We start from the raw sequence: 21843 nt of genomic DNA on the forward strand, positions 1-21843 counted from the left end.
CTGTAATCAGTGTAAAAACAGACAAATCCCAAAAATATATGATTGTTTTATTTATGTAAGAAGACAATCAAAATAGAAGTAGGAAAACGAAAATAATTAAAAACATTACTTATTAAAATGGATTTTCATAAAACACAGACCGTCGATCGCTGCGTCTGACAATTTCGTACGCTTTTAGAGACACAAAATTCCCTGATGTTGCAAAAATTGCGCTCATTTTGAGTCAACGTTGGCTTTATTGTGTTAAATGCCCCGATCAGTCTTTAAACGTTTTGTGTTTTCTGTCCACTTTTTTGATGTATAAAATCGTTTTTTCAATTAATATTTGATAATAAAGAAATCCCGAATCCGGAGAAAAGATTCTTGAAATCCGGGATTTCAAAAATTTCAATTCTCGAGATTCGGGAAGGAAAATCTCGAAAATTTCTCGAGAATTCCCGAAACCCAACTCTAACTACAATGGCAGCATGTACTTTTTTACGCACAACTAAAACCAGAGCCGTTGGAATTCCAAAATTTTAAGCTTAGTTATCATGGCATCCGTTGGCTACCTCATTTCTATGTCTAATATTATTAGAGGTTCAGCCCCAATGGAAACATCAAATCAACATTGCCAACTTAGTGTTTTTTTTGTCAGATCTTTGAATACGCATCTAGTGTTTGCTTAAAACCCCTTAAAAGCTAGAATATTACACCGAATGTGCTTGAAAATTAATATTATTGCCTTTTTTATCTTATCAATAATATACAATTGTTGTTTTTATTTAATAAAACGCAATTTTTTTGTAGTACTTATTCCACTTTTAATCAATAGATAAGGACCGGTTTCGTCCGCATCAGTGGGACATTTTCAACTGAATACATTTTTTTTAAAACAATATTTATCAAACAAAATCCAAAGCGATAGAAATAATATAACAATAGGTACATAAATAAATAAAAATGATACTTAGCCAGTTCGTGTAAGAGTATGCAATAAGTCCATTACCATCAAAATATCACTTTGGTGAAAAGTGAGGGTTACAGCAATATTGGTCTGTATAGTGACGATACAATATTTTAATGATGACCAGATTTTGTACATCCAATAGTTTTTAACTGTATAGTTTACATATTTTTATTAGTGTGAAATAATAAATTCTTCTTCAATCTGTATTCTCGTAAAAACCATGTTCACACTTATTTTTTTGAAAAGCTATTCCAGGGTACGCCAAGCGGTGGATGCTAGGGATACAAAACACCAGGGTGGCAAGATTCAGGGGGCGAAAAAGGTTCTCTTGCCTGCGGTATAATTTTCTTCCATGTCATTGAATATTGTTTTATATTTTATTATGCTTCTGTGTTCCATCGATACGTATATATTGATTTAAGATGCTTTACATAGTAATTCGGAATGATATATCATGTAATGTTTTTTTTTGTCATATTTCCACTAAAAAAATGGCAGCAATTTTAGGATGACACTCGAGCGGCAGCCATCCTTTGCGCATTCATAGCTGAAGCCATTTTTTAATTTGTACATTAATATAATTATATATAAGATAATTTTACTTTAATGTATAACAAATCTTTTATTATTATAAATTAACGTTGATAATAACGAGTACCCACCTACTTTCAGTATTCTCACTTATTTCACTACATATGTGTTTTATATTGCATGTTTAAATTAGCTGTAAAATTAAAAGACACTACCTACAACAAAAGTGTAAAAATATACAATCCATTTTATAATCAACCATGTATTTAGGTACTTTGTGAAAAAAACTGCCATTACTATCATCTTTGCTTGACGTAATAATAGTAAAAATGACTGAAACAAAACAAATTACTGTGCGTTATATCAAAAGTATAGTACTATTGCTGTATAATATGTATTTTTATATCGTAGGTACGCGGACCAAACTTATAGTAGGTACAAATACAATAATTATCATACAGTTCCCAATTATTTGTCGAGTTCATTTATCTGCACAAAAAATATTAACTTGTTTTCTCTTTAAAATTTACTGCTCAAATGAGTTCATTTCAATATACCGCAGCGGTCGGTTATTTACGAACCGGAGTGCTCGATAATTTTCCTAAAATTTTAACATATATTAATTATATGTATATTTTATAAATGTAAATGTGTTATATTTTGTATTATATCGTTTATCTAGCTCAAACAGTAAAACTTAATTGTTCCATGAAACGGAGCGATAATCTGGAATTTTATAAACCAAAACAGCGTTCCGGTATTTCGAGGCCTGATACACAAACGAAAAAATAGAGGGAATGTTGCTCAGATGTATGTCAGTATTGACAGTAAAAATACCGTGGAACTTTTAAGCAATATAATATTATAATTTTGACATGATATAATTCAATTAATATTCTTTCAAATGTTACAAATAAGTCCAAACATTTCTGTGTCTAATAGGCCATCCATGGACTGATACCGTATGCGGTTTAGAACCGTGTCCTATACAAAGCTTATCTTTTCTGTTCATGGAAATATATTTTTATTTACACTTACAAATTTAGTGATAATATATTTTCATGAACAAAAATTATAAGTATAGTATGGCACACGGATCTAAGCCGCATACGGTTTCAGTCCATGGATGGCCTCTTTAAATCTATTTATTAGCCTACTTTTGTAACTATTTTTTTGGGGTCAAGGGGAGAAGTACGTCAAGAGGCATTTGAGCGCTGAATTTGTTTAAGATGTTCACAATATGTGTCTCCACTACATTTATAGTTGGCGGTCCCATTTCGTTCATGATTACCCGCAAGTTTTCATTGAAGAATTGATTCAGCATATCACCTAAAATAAATTAAATAATATATTATTTATTTATATTGCTCGTGAAAGGAAAGAAAGATGAAAGGAAGCGGCGGTATAAAACGTGGTCTCACTGAGTTGGAGAAAGGTGGTCCATAGCCATAGAACTGAAAAAAGAATGAGACACACTTACGGGACATGAAGTAGAATTTTATTCATTTTCAGTACCTAATATACTGATACAATTTAGTTTTTAATAAACATAAAAATATTTTAAATTATTTTTTAAGTACACATTTTATCATAAAAATATTTCGCTCATTTGCTGCAACAGTGACATAACCCAAAATTGCTAATTGTTCAGAAAACGAGTTTAAATGTTTTGAATCCAAATAAGTTTATAACAATATGATGAAGGAAAACTATTTTGGCACATTTGGTAGAGTAATGTAACGACATTATTACAATGGTTTCAAACAGTAATATAGAGCCTCCCTTACCTGAAAAATAGCCCCCATTTGTGATTTATGACACTCTTGCTGTAAATGTCTTTTTTAATGAAGATTTATAAAGGAATATGACGTTATTGCTTAAACAAAAAGTGTGATTGTGTTTTTTAGTGTTGTGAATTGTGTCATTATTGTAGAACTTTGTCAGTAAAAAATAAATGAAATACAGCATTTCACGAAAGTATTTATTAATAATTATTTCGTTTATTGTATTAATCATTACAAAGTAATTTTACAATTCTTATTCATCCAAGTAATAATCGAAAATAATGTTTAAATGTTTTTTTTACATTATTGGAATTTACACCCTTAATAATTTACACACTCGAGCCTGCTGATTATGTCCATGAAAATAAAAAGCGTTATTATTCAGCCTTTGGCTTCTCGTACCACCTATACGAATATATCGATATTTCGGCTGAACGATCTTCATGCTATTCGAAATATATTGCCTTTGCGTTTCAACATTTCAAAACTCCCAAAACCCAGAGAATAACTTCATTTTCTCTTCCTCATTGATCTTCGTCGAAAATTTTAGCTTATATTTTTCCGGACAAGCCGGTTTTGTCTTCCTTTCATTCCTAATTGTCTTGCTACTTGTATGCGGTTCGTACTCCTTGCCGCTATTTGTCGCCTTCTTCAATACATACCTCTTCCAATTACCTTCATTCCTTTTACGTTTCACTCCTTTTTTCAGTGGATTTGTCAAAATGGTAGTATCATTCTCAGTTGATACTAAACAACTCGAATCGAGAGTACTGCTCGAATGTGGAGAAAATGTAATAGTTGAAGGAGTTTGATCAGTGATATTAGTTGCAATTTTCGGTTCATTGTTCCTGTCAGTCTCACTATTTTGCACCGGTATGAAGGTTGTATCACCAATCAAATCTTCACAGTCTTCACAGCATGACCCACTAGAGAACTAGAGGACCCATGAGATGAAGAACTGGAACAAGATGAATTGCTAGCGGTAGCACAAATATCTTCAGCATTGTAATTACTGGTATTATTTAACCGGCTGGGATCTAATGTTTCCTGAAAAATAAAAATAAATACAATAAGTATGACGTATATTTGAATAAATCATATTATTGTATTGAATACAAGTGGAGGTTACTACCGTAATTTATTTGTTAATTATTTCTAAGTTGTCAGAATATCCAAAATAACTAAAAAAATATTATATATTTGGAAAGTTAAAAGGCAGTAATTTTATTATACAAAATTGTGATATTTTTATTATAAAATGATACTTTTCCAAATAAGGATAATATAGAAAAATTAAGAAACTAGAATAAAGCGTAATTCGAAAAATTGCAAAATTATTATACCATAATTGTTTGAAGGGATTATGTTGTCAAAAGCTGTATTATTTTTTATCGGCAATGCCGGATTAGAATTTGCACTATTTTGAGTCTGCCGTTTCACAGCTAGTTGAACTAATAGTTTCGCTCGAGAGAGATAAAAACACAAATACACTGAAGACAGCGTTTATAAGGTGTAATGCTCACTCAAGTTATAATTGTCACATCTTACGATTAAACATTAATTATATTAACAATAATGATACAATAGAAAATGGTATTTCATAAATATTGACTGTAAGAAATATCTATTCGGCAAGAATGTCATAATGCTAATAATTCGGTATTCCTAATTACGGAAAGAAAATGCAATTTTACAATAACGTCCCAAGAGGAAGTAAACCACAAACAGAGACAATAATTTTCTGCAAAAACGTCATATTAAGAAATGAAACTAGCCTTAACCATGCAGATTTATACATCAATAAAGTCACAAATTGAATTAATACGTTCTTACAGATAAAATATAAAAGGAAAGAAACTAACCTTTGCTGCAGTAATGCCACAATGTGAATTTTGACACTGTTGCTGACACGTGACACGTACATCCATGACAAGTGTAAACTCTTAACTGAGATAGGACGGTGTTGCAACAAGCGGAGGGGATAAATTGACAAGACGAAATAGTAACACATCTGCTCTCTCGTGGCGAGATCTATTAACGGTTCTTTTGTAATACTTAACTCAAAAATTGTATTATGTCACTGTTGCAGCAAATGAGCGATTTGACCAGCCGTCGATTCCAACTAGCACCCCATAATATCATTTACATTTACAGCCATTTTATTTACATATCAAACCAGACGCAAAGTAAACTGACCAAATATTTAAAAGATAAATGGCCCTCAATAGATTTTATTACAATATCATAGCATTATACATTTTCTTTCAAATTAATATATTGTCTTTTTTTCGGTACGCTGTAGGCTACTGAAAAAAATGCTTCTTCTGCCCATACAATCTGGAATATCATTTATGACGTCATCGTCATAATATCTTAAATTTTAAATAAGTGGAAAAACTGAAATAATCGTTAGTTTTATAATATGATACCAAGAGATTTCGTTCCCTAATTTAACTAAAATATACACAAGATTATTTTTATACTACTCGTATTAATGCGGTGGGTACATTTTAATGCTTAGTAAAGTCTTGTAAGTAGTTAAGTGATAGGTATTAAATGTTAAACAAGTGTTTTTTATCATGTCTTCACAATTATATGCTGATTATTTAAAAAAAATCTTTAAGTATATATTAATAAAATTAAGGTAGGTAGCCTCTGAATAATCGTCTAGTAAGTAGTCATTGTCTCGTAGCATCCTTATATTATAGCAACATATCACCATAACTACATCTAATAAAACAATTATTTCTTCAATTCAATAAACCGAATATGTTCACAGAACATATTATTTCTGAGTTTCCTGGATATCCCTAATGTGTTACGGAGGTATACCGTACGAAACAAGGTATTTACGGTTATTTAAAAAGATACCCGTATTTCGCCTGAAGTCCGACATCGTGGTACTTCGGACGAGGTCGCGCTTTCGCACTGCACTGCACACGCATGTTCTTGCTCGATGGTTTTACGCTCATTCCAACATGTCTCAACCAGTGGCGGCTGGTGATTTTTTGGATTGTAATTTTTGAGGGTGTGCTGGAAACTTACCTTATTGAAAAATGAAATCAATTCGGCGTTGTTTTTGATTTGAAAAAACGTTATTGACATTTGGGAAATTACTTGTATATTTTTAATAAAACATATTGCAAATTACTTGAATCTTTATTGGATTAGTTTTAAGAAACGATTGTATCTCTTATAGTGGATAAATACCTCTTACTTTTAACGGCAGCCATCTTATTCTATATAAGTACATTATCTTTAGCAATTTGTACACTGTATGAATAATGATTATTATGAAACTGCACTTTGTGAAATTGTATTAAGACTTATTAGCTTGTATATCACTATAATAAATTACATATCACTATAATTCATGAATTAATAATTTTATATACCTATTATAAACAACCGACATCATTTCGCGTTTAGTCAATACACAGGATAATGAAATATTAATTATCCAGAAATGCGGTAGGTAGCAAAATTATTTTTATCTTTACTGATTTAAATTGGAGTACACATAGGCATTTTACATAATAGATTGCTAAATATGATACTAAACATAATTTGAGCGTGAACAGTAAGCTGCCATAATTATTCAAATATGTAATTGCTCTCCACTTCAGACCAATATGATATCATTTTACCCGATCGGCGCACGATATTTTGGAAATTACGCATGGCAAAAACGATTAGCACGGCTCAAGTTGTTTTATAATGGCTTTAGTTCATACTAAGCTTTGGGTTCATTTTAAGTAAACTAAATATATTGATGGGGCGCAAATTATTTCAGTGAAGATGACGTATATGGTGCATAGTTCCTGTATTATCGCCGATTAGCCGATGGTTTGTATTAGAATAAGTGAGCGATAATATTAAAAACCTATGAAGAAAAAATATGATTTACGATCTTGAACGATGTTTCATAGCAATGCAAGCACTGCAGTGCACTTGTATGATGTTAGATCAGCCGCTGCTGGTCTCAACGTGTGTACCATCTGGCTCGATGGTTTTTTGTTCGACATCGAACAAATTGCGCAATCCGAAAAAGATTGAAGGTCCGTAATTCTTGCTCGATGTAATTTAAGTGAGGGAGTGTGGACACACCGGCAAGGCTCGTGCGGCCTCGCTCTCACTCGTGGTCGAAGTCGTGGCGGTGCGACGGTGGCCTCACAGAGTCTTGTATCGAGTTGCTCGACTGTGTGGACGCATCGACGAGATGCTTCCAAGTCAGCATGCTCGATCGAGCAAAAACGTACATGGGTATAGTCCACGCACTTTACAGAGTCACTGTTGTACGCTAAAATTGCTTTGCATCTGTTTTGGTATTATTTGTGTGTATGCATTAAGGCCTGTAATAAAACTCTATTTAGAACCGCCTGCAATCGTTACATTCTCACCCATTGGTTAGGCGAGAGGAAAGGGCGGAGTTTCTATTGTTATTGAGAGTCCCTGGTAATAAACATGCTATAAACTCATTATTTGCAATCGTCTACAGTGTGTTCATATAGTTATTGTAAAAAATAAAAACGAAATGTCTAGTGAAAGTAGTGTTGTGACAGAAGTTTCGGATGCATCAGGAGTTGGTTTAAGAACAGTTTGGCGTGTTTTAAGAGAAAAACAAAAAAAGGGGACCTTTTCGAGTCTTAAAAAAGGGGTAGTTAAAAATTAAAAAAAAATGTATATTCCCAATCATAACTAAATAAATAATAATACACGATTAAATTATGTTCTTTCTATTATTTCTTTTACTTAAACAGCATTATACTTATAGTTGAAAATGCCATTTGTAACTGTTATCCGAAGTCCTAATGATTGTATGTATACTTAAATGACATTGCCAACGAAATTATATATTTACGGTATTATAATTGTCTTTAATTGTTTAGTTGTCTATAAATTTATAACTAATCTGTTAAATAACGATAATGATATCGTTAAGGCTAATTCATAAATTCCAAAACATTGTATATTCCTAATCCCAACTAAATAAATAATAATACACGATGTTTTCATTGAATTGTAACTATCGGTATAAGTAAATAATATATAGGTACCGATGTTCTAATGTACGCATTTTTATTCCATATTTTATTAAAACAATTAGTCATAGAAATAGGCTTATTTACCGTAATTCTTCATGCACACCCTGTGTCAATACTACCAAAGACACCAACACAACTGCAAATCATTTTTAGCGTACAACAGTGTCCCTGTAGAATGAAACCCCTATACTAGGCTTCACAATAACATGATAGTTTAAGCGGTTATCTAAATAATAGCATTTTATCACCATGTTGCATGATTTTATGAGTGTTTTGTTAAAATAGACATGCTAAACCCAAATTTTGAAAAGTTTTTAGTACTCACCTAAAACCATGTCAAAAACGCCATTCATAGTCATGCTTAATTTTTCCACTTGATAGTTGGTTTTACTATTCTTTATTTTGAGGTAGTCTAACCCGTCATTACCTTTGTAGAGGTCGTATTCCCAAGTCATTTGCAAATCAAAGTTTTCTGAAAATAAAGCGTACATTTCACTAATCATGACTTTTGTCTACGGGGCAATTATATTTAAGCCTACTTTGCGGCTTTCATTTTCAAACTCCGCTCTCATGAGCGCTGGCCGGGGTAGACGAAAGATTTCCAGTAAGTCACCTTTCTCAGTGGGTACACTTTTCAACTAGCATCAAGTACCAAAGTCATTTAAGAAATCGTGTAGGAAAAAAAGAAAGTACCTGCATTGTATCGCATCGAGGTATTATCGGATTACAAAGACAACAACTTCGTCTACAAATCGCAGGTAACCGAGTTAGGTATATCGAAACCAAAATAAAATAACATGTACGAAGTAACGTAGTAACGAAGTAACAAAGTAACGAAGTATGTAAGAAACAGTAAAAGTTTCCAAATTCCAAGAGAGTATTAAAAGCCATTAGTTAAAAATTGTCACAATTAAGTATGACGCCTATAGCATAGTGGTATATGTGCATGGGCGCGAAACCCGAGAGATACAGGTTCGATTCCTGCTGGGTGTCTTACTTTTTTCAAAAATGATTTTTTCTATTGGTTATAATATATTTTCTCAGAAGTGTTTTCAAAATTATGCGTGTTCAATAATTATTAGAATGTTACATTCTTAAGTCTTGTGAATTATACGTTGAATAAAAAAAATAGTTAATTATAACTATAAGCTTACTCATATTAAAAGTGGATTGCCCCCGTGCCTTGACCGGGAAAACCAAAAACTGCCCATCGATTGTATAATTGGCATTGATAGCAAAGTCTCCTAACATATGGCAAGATCCCTTCAAGTTGACTGGATCGATTCTGAAAAAAAAATATAACTTACCTACAATAATTATTATACTATTAGTACTATTAAAATATGTACAAAAATCTACAAACAATTCCTGCCAGTTATTTATGTATGTCAGTTATCGGTTTCTACTGTCGCCCACTTTTCATATAGCCATAGAGTAAAGCCTCTATGACGTTGAGCTACTTCACAAGCTGCTTGTTGGCGAATTTAAAAACGGGCGAGTCAGCTAGTGCGATTGTGATGATGACACACAAAACTTTCCACTCGCTCAGAAGCCACAAGCTAGCGACTATTTTGACAGGACGTAGTTCGTTTTTTTACCGGGAGGTCGCAACTATCGCTCTACTGCGTAGACGCATATCGGCCCACACCCCAGCGTGTAGCGTGTAAAGTAGACCGGCTTTCAACTTTTTTCGGTAGATTGTTTACAATCTGCTTGTTAGCTTGTCCGACGATGACACTGGGCGAGTTTACAAGCAGATAGTAAATTCGACAACAATCAGCTTGGAAAGTAGCTCAATGTCATTGACCCATAAGTAACACCAACCGAAATATAAATATAAATTAATATGTATATTTAAAAGTATTTCCAAATAGAAACAATATATTAAAATATTATACACAACTAGAAAGCACCTCAAAATCATTAAAAACAAATTGCGTTAATTTTGGTTACCAGCTTTTGTGGTATCAAGAGTGACGCCTCTAGGCAAAGTATTAATAATAATCAGAAAACACAGCAATTAATATGTTTTGTAATAACACTAAAATTGTAAATAGATTATATTTTTCAAAACCTAATCGTGACCCTTTCTTGACAATAAAATGTCCTATTTCAGAATAATTGCACAAGTTTTAGTACAGTGATACATTGGCCATTTACAGTTTCCAAAAAAAATTAATACATTATATTAAAATTTTGGGGTCGGTCCGTTTCTGCTAACGCGGGATCTCATACGACGCCCTGTACAAAAAACTAACATTTTTGTTAATGATCTGATGATTATTGTTGTGATCAATCTGAAACTTTCACTAATATATTCCACATTAAAAAAAACTGGGGTTGTCGCTCAACTTTTTGAGATAATGTAACTCGGAAAGTAAATGGCCAGAGGACAGATCCTCGCTAGCAGTGTATAAAATAATATTCATACGCACTTGATGTCAACAATCGTAGCATTTTTTAAGCCTGTTAAAGATCCTGCACGAGTGATGACCTTTAAGCTTGGATGTTTAGGCATCACATCAATGTCTCCAAGCTGCAACGGATCCAAACTTGGCACCCCTATCTCTGGTATTCCTGATATGAATAATTTTTTCACATTTCTCGCTTCTTTCAGGATACACTCTTGAAGGTTTGGATTATCTCGGTAACATGGACTGATGAAGGAAGCTAGAAAAAAATAATGCGGTAGGTATTTACACACTTTGCTTACGGTACTTTAAAATTTAAATACCTATAAAAAATATTATTCTTGAAAGGTGAAAATCATCAATACAATCTCCACCTTTGAGACCGCTGACCAGAACAACGAGATTGTGCGTATGTATAGATTCTTCCATACCCTTTCCAATAAGTCATTTAAAGCAGTGGTCCCTAACCTTTTTATCGCCGTGGACCGGTCAACGTTTGATAATTTTACCGCGGCTCACTGAGGGGGGGACGTTGATTGTTTATATATTAGATTGTTTTGATTTAATATTAAAATTGAATTGTATTTTAACATGCCTTCAAAATAAAATACAGTTACACCAAAAAATGAATATAAAGCAGAGCGTTGGAGCGGAGCTCGGAGCAGGAGCACGGAGCACTGGAGCAATGGGATTTTACCCGGAGCAGAAACGGAGCCGGAGCACCAAAAATTTGTAGTGCTCTACTGCTCCGGATGTTTTTTATATTATTAAATTTTCGTCCTAAAATCCAATGAAAAATGTGTATTTTGACACTTTGCAACACTGGAATTATATTTTGAAATATGACAATGACTTCACTTTTTTGACAGAAGAGGCAAATAATGAGAGACGACTTGCTGTCTTGTTTAATAAAATTAATAATGAAAATGATGATTATTTTAAAACTACTTATTTTTTTAACATTTGTATACATATAATACTTACTTGACTTACTAAACTCAAAAAAGGACCTGCTCCAACGCTCTGATAAAGTGATTTAACATGTTAACTCACTAGAACGCTAAATCAATGAGAACCCTGAGCTTGTTTCTTTGCAACGAGACGGTTCCATCTGGGGGTAATAGGAGACAATGAGACCCGAAGTGTGTTGGTTATGTCCAGTTTATTCCTTTGTTTTGTTTTGGTTGCTGTCATTGCAGAAAACCCTGCTTCACACAGATAGGATAATTGCTGTGGTGTCAATCTCCTTCCTTGGGTTCCTTGGCGGCCCGGTACCATTTGATCCACGTACCGGTACCGCTCCGTGGACCGGGGTTTTGGGACCACTGATTTAAGGTATTACCATCCAATACTCTGGCTAATCCGTTCGGAACGTTTAATAGCCATGGCCCCCACAGGGTGGGCGACATGGCTCTAGCATGGGGGGCCGGGTTTAGGGGGGGTGGTGTGGCAGGTTGACCAGTTAAGTGAGATAAACACACACCACAAATTTATTCTAATTTAAAAAAAAACGGCACCTGCGTATCGACGAGTAAAATTTAATTGTATAATTATCTTTAGTGTATTTCCTGATTAATAAAAATTACTATTTATCGAATATGGCGAAGGATTGCATGTTACTTGGCTATTACATAAGGGGGTGGCAATTATTTCTTCATAATATGATGCCGTTGCCGACAATTCAAAGTGGATTTATTTAAAAATATCAAAAATTTCTAAAAACACACAAAATATCCTTTATTTTACATAACACCATGGAGTTCCACGGAATACCAATTGAGGAACACTACTGTCGAACTTTGCATTGCTCTTAACCTTAGCATTAGGTTAGGGGCCTCGCCAAACATCGTGGCCTGGGGAGCCGCTTCAGGATGTGGAGGCCATGGTTGACACAATTTTTTTTTTAATTTTTGATGCAGAAATTTCATTTGGATGATTGTGAAGGTTCGAAATCTTCATCCGAACTTGTCACAGATTGGTTTGGCCGTTATAGAGAGTGAAATTTTGAAAATTGAAATCATGTGACGGATATTTTCTTTAGACGTTAGTAAAGCTGAATGCTTTTCATATCTGCGTCAATGATTTTAGCTTGAACTTATTTTTTTTCATTGGCATATTCCCATTAGATCATAATTACTGATTTTTCCAAAGAATTTGGACTATAAGTAGAAGGATCATTATCAGTTATTTCTGTTATATATTTCAAATTATTTGGTTAATACATGAAGCATAGTTAACTTGGTAAATTAACATCATTCATATGCCATTCCTATTTTATTACTCGCTTACTATTTTATTACGCAAAATGGCTGCCATTTTACATGTTCATTGTGATTAGTTACTGTAATGTTGATATCATGGCCCCCACATCTTCAAGCGGCCCCCAGGCCAGGATATTTGGCAGGATATATCACTTACCTATCACTTAAATAAAGGGCAGTGTGATATTCTACAGTAGTGTTCTCCAAGTGATATTCCGTGGAATCCTGGGTTCCACGAAGTAAAATTAGGGTGTACTTTTTACGCAACGCAACATGCATTTTTCACACTTGTGTTTCGTCATAACATATTACTTTTTTTAATAAAATGATAATTATTATTGACAAATAATATAATAAATATTACCCATTCTTTATAGTAATCTTATCATTAAAAATAAAAATATCAAAATGTCAGATTTCGATTAAAAAAATGTAGCAAAAATGATGATGTTATTATATTTTTTTTATTTAATTATTACTAACTATATCATTACTTTTTTGTACAAGGTTTTCATTTTATGCTGTATAATTATTTATTTTTTTTAGGATTTTAACTCGTATAATTGAATAACAGCGATAAAAATAACTTGAATTATAAAATGACAATAAGTTTAGTATGAAAACGAGTTTATTTTTTGTTTTTTTTTTAAATAAAATATACACAATAAAACACAAGGTTTTTCCTAAATTTAAAAACTACGACGCCATGAAGAGCGTTGTAAATTTCACTGGTTACTTATACGAATTAAAACAAATTTGCAGATTAATTCATAAGATATAAATATTTGAATTTCCCATACCTACCTTACTATTTACGTAAGAAGAAATAATGCAATATAATTTTATATCATATTTAAAATTTTCAGTTACAGACCTACAAACTTATTATTTAAAGAATGTCTAAAAATGGAACTATGAACTACCATAGGATGCCATTTTGAAAATGTCAGATTTTGTCCAGTTACGAGTCTTGATTGGGTAGTTTTCGACAGTGTCTCCCTTATCCCATTCTTCAGATAAGTTTATAGGTCAGTACTGATAGGTATGGGTTTACGGAGGGTGTTGATTTACACTTTTCCACTTATTAAAAACACCGATTCAGGGACATTAAGTATATTTCGCTTGGCAAATAACAATCAATTATTGAGAACATTTGTAAGCGCGCGCCTTGGCGCGAAAAAAATAGCGAATCGTATTTAGAGGCGACGTAAGGGCTCAACAAGGGTAGGTAGCCGACTGGCTGTATCTACTCTCGACCCTTGGTATGCCCAGAAAAAGATAACGGTAACTTTCTTTTCTTTGTTTCGCTGTGCATCATGGTCTAGCATTGACTCGCTTACAATTACAATAATATCATTATATTCCCAACTCTGTTGATTGGAGGATTTTTGATGGGGGATTTAGGCATTATGATAATATAATAAATATTATTTGGTATCAATACATATTACTTGTTTTTATTTATTTATTTAATAACCTGTAACCTTGGTAATGGAACAACCAAATTCTATGAACGATATCGTAAATAATATATTGATTTGTATTCAGAATTCAACGACAATATCCATAATCTCTTAATCAATTAATCAATTTGATGGAAGGCTATATTCTCGAAATATTACAGGAATAAATCTTTTAAACAAGAGAACTGGAAAAGTTAAGAAAAATATATAATTTCTCTACATTGTTAATAACGATGTATTGATTTTGTCAAAAAATATTCAATTTTATATACATATATTTAATCTTACAGTTGAGATGAGTATCTTTTCAGAAACGTGGAAGATAAATGAAAGGTTACTCCAATTCTTAAGAGTGGTACCTATTGAGTCATCAGTAGATAACTACATGCCGGTAGCTGTTACATACGTACCAACAAAAGTTCTTGACATATCAATGAACAAAGTTGTCTCTATAACTTGAATGGATATCATGGATTTAAAGCATACCGATCTACGGAAACTTGTCTACTTAATGATATTATCGAGAATGTGTTTCTTTGCATACTCACATATTCTAAATGATGTGCCTTGCCTTCACCATGACAATGAATAAGAAATAACTTACGTCATGAGTGGCCAACCTTTTCAGCAGCCGGGCCAGATTCTAAAAATGAGATTTCTTACCGGGCCGCACAACCGATTTTTTTTTATTACACAAAACAAAAAAGAAATATATATTATATATTAATAAAATAAAAGAAAAATGAGAATCAAACATATTTGTTAGATTAGACTTTTTTTAAATAATAAAAATTAAACAAAATAGGTAATAAAAAAATAATAAATTTTAGTGATATGTTTGATTTTGTGTGGCAGAACTAAGTGCAGCAATATCGATATCGTGTGAGGTTGTTCCTACACGCAAACAGTTTTCCAAATGCACATCAGTGATTCGTGTTCTCACTCGGGATTTGATATGCTTCATTCGACTAAAACGTTGTTCACACGTGTAAGTGTTTCCAAATAGCGAAGTCATTATTAGAGCATGTTTGTAAAATGCAGGATATTTCTCCTTGTCCAAATATGTTTTGTATAAGTCTTCCAAACCAACCTGATGGAATTTCTCCTTTAACTGTTCATCGCAACATATTTCACAATATTCCATTTGTAAATTTCCCGGTAATAAATTCACGTCTACGGAGAATGGCGTTGTGAATACAGCAAAAACCACACCGTGCTTTTTAAAATCTTGATCCAATGTCGAATCTTAATTTGCAAAATTAGCACATCTAGCGGCAGCATTTAATGTTATTTTTATTTTTTCACTGCTCCACGGGCCACAAGTTGACACTCAGCGGGCCGAGGGTTGGCCACCCATGACTTACGTGATTAATCCTTTTCCCATGGTCAATTTTATGGCGGAACGCAATAAGTAAATAATTCTAAAACCTGCTGGCAAGTGAGAATAATTAACAAAAAATGATTGTCTATGTCAGTGGTTTCCAAACTTTATGTTACTACGCCTCCCTTTTAAAAAAAAAACTAATCTTGGTGCCTCTTTATCTCATTAAATAATACAGACACCTTTTTAAATCGTCAACAGTGTACAAATACAAACATGAAAAAAAAAATAAACTAGGTTTTACTCTTATATGCGATGCGATATTTTTCATGCGATGAATGTGCTTGTTAATTAGCACAATCAATTTCAATAGTGGTCAATCCACATTTATCATCGTTCATTGACAAATGGATTCTATCATTGGCCCCACATCCTGGATCATCAGGATCATCAGGATCTTTCAACCACATATTTAAAATATTTAATAACCCTGAAACAGAACAGCACCGCAGGTGACTTTTTTAGTATTAATAAAATAATGTTAAAAGTGCATTATCAAACTAACCAAGAACTCAGTAAATAGATTTTTGTTTGCATCAATATATATCTGGCGTAGAAATAATTTAAATGTGGATACATGGCGAACTTATTTTTTTGCAATTTTGATTTCCAAAGCTACAAATTTTTATGAATGCCTTCACTTGTCTTTTTAAATCAGTGAATGCATTAGTGGTCCTTGCATTGATTTATTCATTCATTTTTTTTTAAATTTCAACCAAATACTACAAAATTATCGTTCGTAAACAAATTTGCGTCAAATTTCAACATTATGATTTGACCCTTTTATTCTGACTTCATTTTTTCATGAGATAGCCAGCGCGCTTCACAATAGTGAAGAAGTGAGGTATTATAATTTGTTGCAATTTTGACAGGTTTGCAAACAACCTTTTATAGGACTGTTTTTGTATAGTTTATAACTAGCGGTCGTTTTATAAACTATGCATTTGCAAACTGAAAACCTGTGGCTACATTATTTTTTTCTTGAATTTTAAATAAATTCAACATCTACCTATTCAAATAAATATTTGTCACGTCACTTTCACTGTATGAAAATAAGGATTCTGGTTTAAAGTGAATTGTGTTAAACTTTTCGCGCCTCCCAGTTTGGAAATCGCTGTTCTATGTCAAAGGCTGAGTGAAAAATATAATCTCACCAAATGCAAAATCTGAACCCATAAAGTATAAAATCTTGACACTCTGGATAAAAAAGAGAACTAATGTCGCATTCATCATTTTGATTTTGTAAAATAATATGAAATAGTAATAATTGCAAGATAAAAAGAACTTTTTATATACAACGTTTTTAAATTTTCTGTTAAATCATATAAACTTGACTTGACTAGCTTAGACGATCAAAAAAAAATGTATATGATAGAAATAATACTGAAATGTCATTTTGACACTCATATTGATTTCCACAGTAACGCACGTATATATTAATAATTTAGTTGTAAGGACCTTAGCAACCAATAATAGTGGATTGGATTACGGATTTCTTCCGAAATAACTTTTCATACAAAACAGAATTAACTGAAAATGAATTCAATTCTACTTAAAGATGGCAAGTATTTAAAAAAATGCATTGGCATCGTCTTGTGATATATTCTAAAAGTTTCAAGAAGTTAGTTAAAAATCAATTGCAAAATTTGTACCGGACAAAGAAGCATACGACCTAATAAAAACGTTGTAAAATTGTATAAACACCAAATTAAAACTCTCAAACGAAGCTGAATACAAAGTTAAGTAAGTTTCAAAAGAATAGAACAATATAACAGTATTATAATATAGTGACGATATTTTATATAATTTGAATTTAAATTGTAATTTATTATTGAAATTTGATTAATTTATCAATTATCATTTTATTATTTACCGATTTAATGTTCGATGGATAACATAATTTATAATTAATGTTTGTCTGTCTTTGCAGGGTAAAAGTACTTAAGTCGAGTAATTACGAAATTAAAATTTGAAATTGTACTCTTTTTTTCTGTATCATAGATTTTGTCACATGTAAACAAAACAAATATAATATATTTTAATCCTTATAGCGCGAACGCCACAGCTGTTGTGTTCTGATAAGGAGGGCATTAGATATAATCAGCATGTTATTTAAATGTGGTAATTCAATGCTCTTCAGTGAATCGGCTAATTTGTAGATACATCTCAAAATATTGAATATAACATAATATGTAGGTATCATAAACTTAATTATACATAAATGTTACCCAAAAAATAGACATTTTCCGGGAGGTTGAAGGAGAGGCCTGCATCTGGTAGTGGATTGATCTAGACTAGATGGTGTGATCGAGAAATCTCATGGCTCCACCGCGCCCCGCACTACATCCCATTTCAATCAGGCGTATCATGAGACTCTAGTTTTTATGTAAAGCATCATTTTTTTATGACTGAGAATGTCTCAGAAGCAGTCGCAATGGGAGAGAGGAACACGTAGAGACAAAATAAAAATTGTAATAAGTAACGATCGTTAATAGAAAACTGCACAAACAATCTGAGTGAAGACATATTCACATTTAGGGATTGCAATACCGAATAAATATATCAATACCGGTATTTCGGTATTTCTTATCAAATACCGGTATTCGTCAAAACATATTTACCATAGAAAAGTACTAAAGTAAAGTACATAAGAAATATACTTTATAAGATTTATTTAAAGCACTATTTTATAACAACCTTAAGTATCTACTTATCTACATTTATTATGTTGACCTTTATAAAATGTATAAATCATAATATTATAGTTCTAAAACTGCTAAATTTTACAAATAATGTACATAATAATATTAACAAGTAAGTCCGGGTTTCGGAAAATCTCTCTCAAACTCAAAGTTTGTTGGATATACTATCAACGTTGGATCAATAGTTATAGAATAATTGGAAATATTTGCCAGGAATATTTTGTGTTAATATTATTTAATTTTTGTTGGTTTCAGTCAATACATTTGCATTTTGACAGCATAAAATATACATATACCTAAACTAATTTTAATATACAATGTAGTAGTAAGTAATGAGAAAATAATAAAAGAATTAAATTCATTTTTGATAAACATAAACGTGTACCTATGCTTTCTTAATACCGAAAATACCGGTATTCTGAATTTTCGAAACCGGTATTTTGGTATCGATAAATAATTGAATACCGGTTTTGAAATACCGGTATTGCAATCCCTATTCACATTGGCACTATGACGCCGCAAAATTTCTAAGCGCAACAAATTTTAAGAAAAAAATCATCAATGAGATTCTCTAGAAAAGTTGAAATGAAAAAAGAAAGCTGCCAAACACAATCGGAACTTAAAACAATCTTTGGTTAAAAAAGACTTTTAAAAAGTCGATTTTCATTGTGAAAAGAATTTATTCAGCTTCTCGGCTATTTTTTTTTTAGCTATGAGAGCTGAAAAACGTTGATTCTAATAAGAATTTTTTAAAATCACATGAATCACGAAATCAAAAACTCTAACCTAGGCTGACGATGATGACTAATTTATTTATTAAAAACAATAATTCTTACTTCTAAATAGTATACTGGATCACAGACTAAGTAATAAATTGAAAAATATTGACTAGGATGTTAAATTAAATAATATTAAAATCGTGTTTATTCGTGTCTTGGTATTCGAATAATATATTATTATGGATTTTTTCCTGATAGAATTTCATATTTCCATAATTATGTTAATTTTGTTTTAAATGTAGGTACCTATATGTATACTAGGATTATCGACACTAGATTAACCTCGTTGACAGCAAATCAAATAATAAGTCTAATAATAAATTGCAAGATAGAAAAACTTTTTATAAACAACGTTTTTAAATTTTCTGTTCAATTATTATGCTCAATATGCTCAAACTTGTACTTGATATGAAGTAAATAATAAACAAACAAACAAACAAATATATAATACTGAATTGTCATTTTGATTTCCATAGTAAAACACGTATATATTAATAATTTAGTTGCTAGGACCACCCACTTATCAACCAATAATAGTGGATTGGATTACGGATTTCTTCCGAAAAACCTTTTCATACAAAACAGAATTAACTGAAAATGAATTCTACTTAAAGATGGCTAAAAGTATTAAAAGAATGCATTGGCACCGTGTTCTGATATATTCTAAAAGTTTCAAATGTCTAGCTAGTCGGGAAGTTAGTTAAAAATCGATTGCAAAATTTGTATTGGATAAACAACCACCGGACAAATAAGAATGCGAGCCAAAAAAAACGTTGTAAAAATGGAAACATTTTCTAAATAAAAGCAAACAAACAATCAGATACCGATGAAAGTGATATTAATTAGCTTTCAAGATACTAGAAAAAAAACTGTTGTATTTGAAACGAATGCGTGTGTGATAATTGATAATGCGGATGTAAAATTATATTTTACTTTTATTTTTAGTGTGAAATTAATATAAATCTTCCAGGTCACTTGACTGATATAAAAAGACGTCACGAGTCAAATCCGTATGACATATGAAATCCGTATATCACGTATGAATCCGTGCCCTAATATTTTTAATCATATTTTAAATAAATAAAAACGATAAACTAATAAAGCGTACGTACAACATAAGATATTTTTTATTTTCTTTCATTGTCTAAGATGTAAAAAAATGTCAAAATGTTTACACTTTTTATTATTTATTTCTGTACTCACGAAGACTTGATGTTGTCATTTCTCCGCAGCTGACCAGAGCCACTAAAACCGCCAGGCACTTAGTGTTGATATTCATTGTAAAATATTTTTTTATCCCAAGATGTATCTCAGTTGACAATCTTTACATAACTGCTTTAACCAAAGACAAAATTTTGATGAAATACCCATGAGAACCGGCAGAAGTAAAGGTCATCTTGTCAAATACTATGTAAAAACGATCATTATTAGTTATCCATGACGTATTCGGGAAGTATTTTAAAACATATAATTAAACTAACCATTCGTTCTGTTTTTTTAGGAACAGTCGCATTTCGAAGTTGCCAAAAGAAGCAGACATAAACGGGAGACTGTCGAGAAGCAGGCAGCCTTAAAATACTTATGATCACTTGAAATGGGTATCAAGAAGAAAACGATGGGTGATAAGACACGCTCCTTATGACAGAACAGGAATGGGTTGAGTCAATCAATCATCATCATTGACACTATAGCGCCGTGTAAGCCTCGACCGCTTAAAGGAAACGTTCTCACTCCTCTCTGTCAACTGCTAGCTCCCTCCTTCAAAGATGATGTGTGTCCATATATATACAGTCCACTGCAGTCAATGTCCTCCAACCTATCATTTTGCTTCGAGTCTATTAAATACGAGCGTATTGAATGATAGGCGCCCCCCGTGCGCCACGTAGGTCAAAATGGAGCTTTTATGGTAATTTCAGAACATAAGCCTGGACATTCCTTAAACGTTGTAGATAATCTATTTATAAAATTTTGAAGTCTTATTATCCATTATATTTATTTTATAAGTTTGATGACTGCATTAAGTATTTTTATTACGTAAAATAGTATTATTTTAAACCTCTCGATCTAATGTTTTAGAATATAGTCATATTTCAGTACATCCATGTGCAGTGGTGTTAAGATTTTTTAGGTTTATTATTTTTTAAACGGAAATATAAAACCATTAGTAAAATTAAAGTTAACATTATATAGTGAAATATTTACGATAAAAACATATATTTTATAATCTCTGTGATCCCAAATTTGACAAGAATTAGGCATTTTATTATTCAAAAAATGGGCACGATTAACACATCTGTAGATAATTCTAAAGATACTGAATATAAACAATGTCTCAAGCTATGTATATTTTTGAAATACGCCATTTCAATTTACACTGACTTTTTTGCTTTAACATGGTTTAAAAAAAACTAAAAAGAGTTAAAATACATATATGTATGGTCAGCTTAGTAAGTAAGTATAATTTTATTATTATTGATAATTGTCTAATAACAAAAAAAATAAGATGCATCTCATATTACGGTCGAAATCCACCAAAA

At 32.0% G+C, this 21843-nt stretch overlaps 1 protein-coding gene across 2 annotated transcripts; it reads right to left on the bottom strand.

Moving 5' to 3' along the window:
- Positions 1-2322: 2322 nt before the first annotated feature.
- Positions 2323-20640, bottom strand: LOC147075760 (circadian clock-controlled protein daywake-like). Of its 2 annotated transcripts, none has more exons than XM_085942063.1 (5): positions 20510-20640; positions 10745-10979; positions 9464-9594; positions 8642-8781; positions 2323-2434 (listed from the first exon to the last, which is right to left on the bottom strand). In XM_085942063.1, exons 1-5 carry the CDS (start codon positions 20583-20585, stop codon positions 2381-2383), a joined length of 636 nt encoding a protein of 211 aa, XP_085798189.1. In that variant the 5' UTR covers positions 20586-20640; the 3' UTR covers positions 2323-2380. The 2 variants fall into 2 exon arrangements, with proteins under 2 accessions (XP_085798189.1, XP_085798188.1); XM_085942062.1 differs by having other exon boundaries at positions 2323-2809; positions 8635-8781.
- Between the last annotated feature and the right edge of the window lie 1203 nt (positions 20641-21843).

Source organism: Rhyacophila brunnea, unplaced genomic scaffold (assembly GCF_057557595.1).
Source record: "Rhyacophila brunnea isolate RB1 unplaced genomic scaffold, BYU_Rbru_1.0 scaffold_14, whole genome shotgun sequence".
In the NCBI taxonomy this organism is placed as follows: Eukaryota; Metazoa; Arthropoda; class Insecta; order Trichoptera; family Rhyacophilidae; genus Rhyacophila; species Rhyacophila brunnea.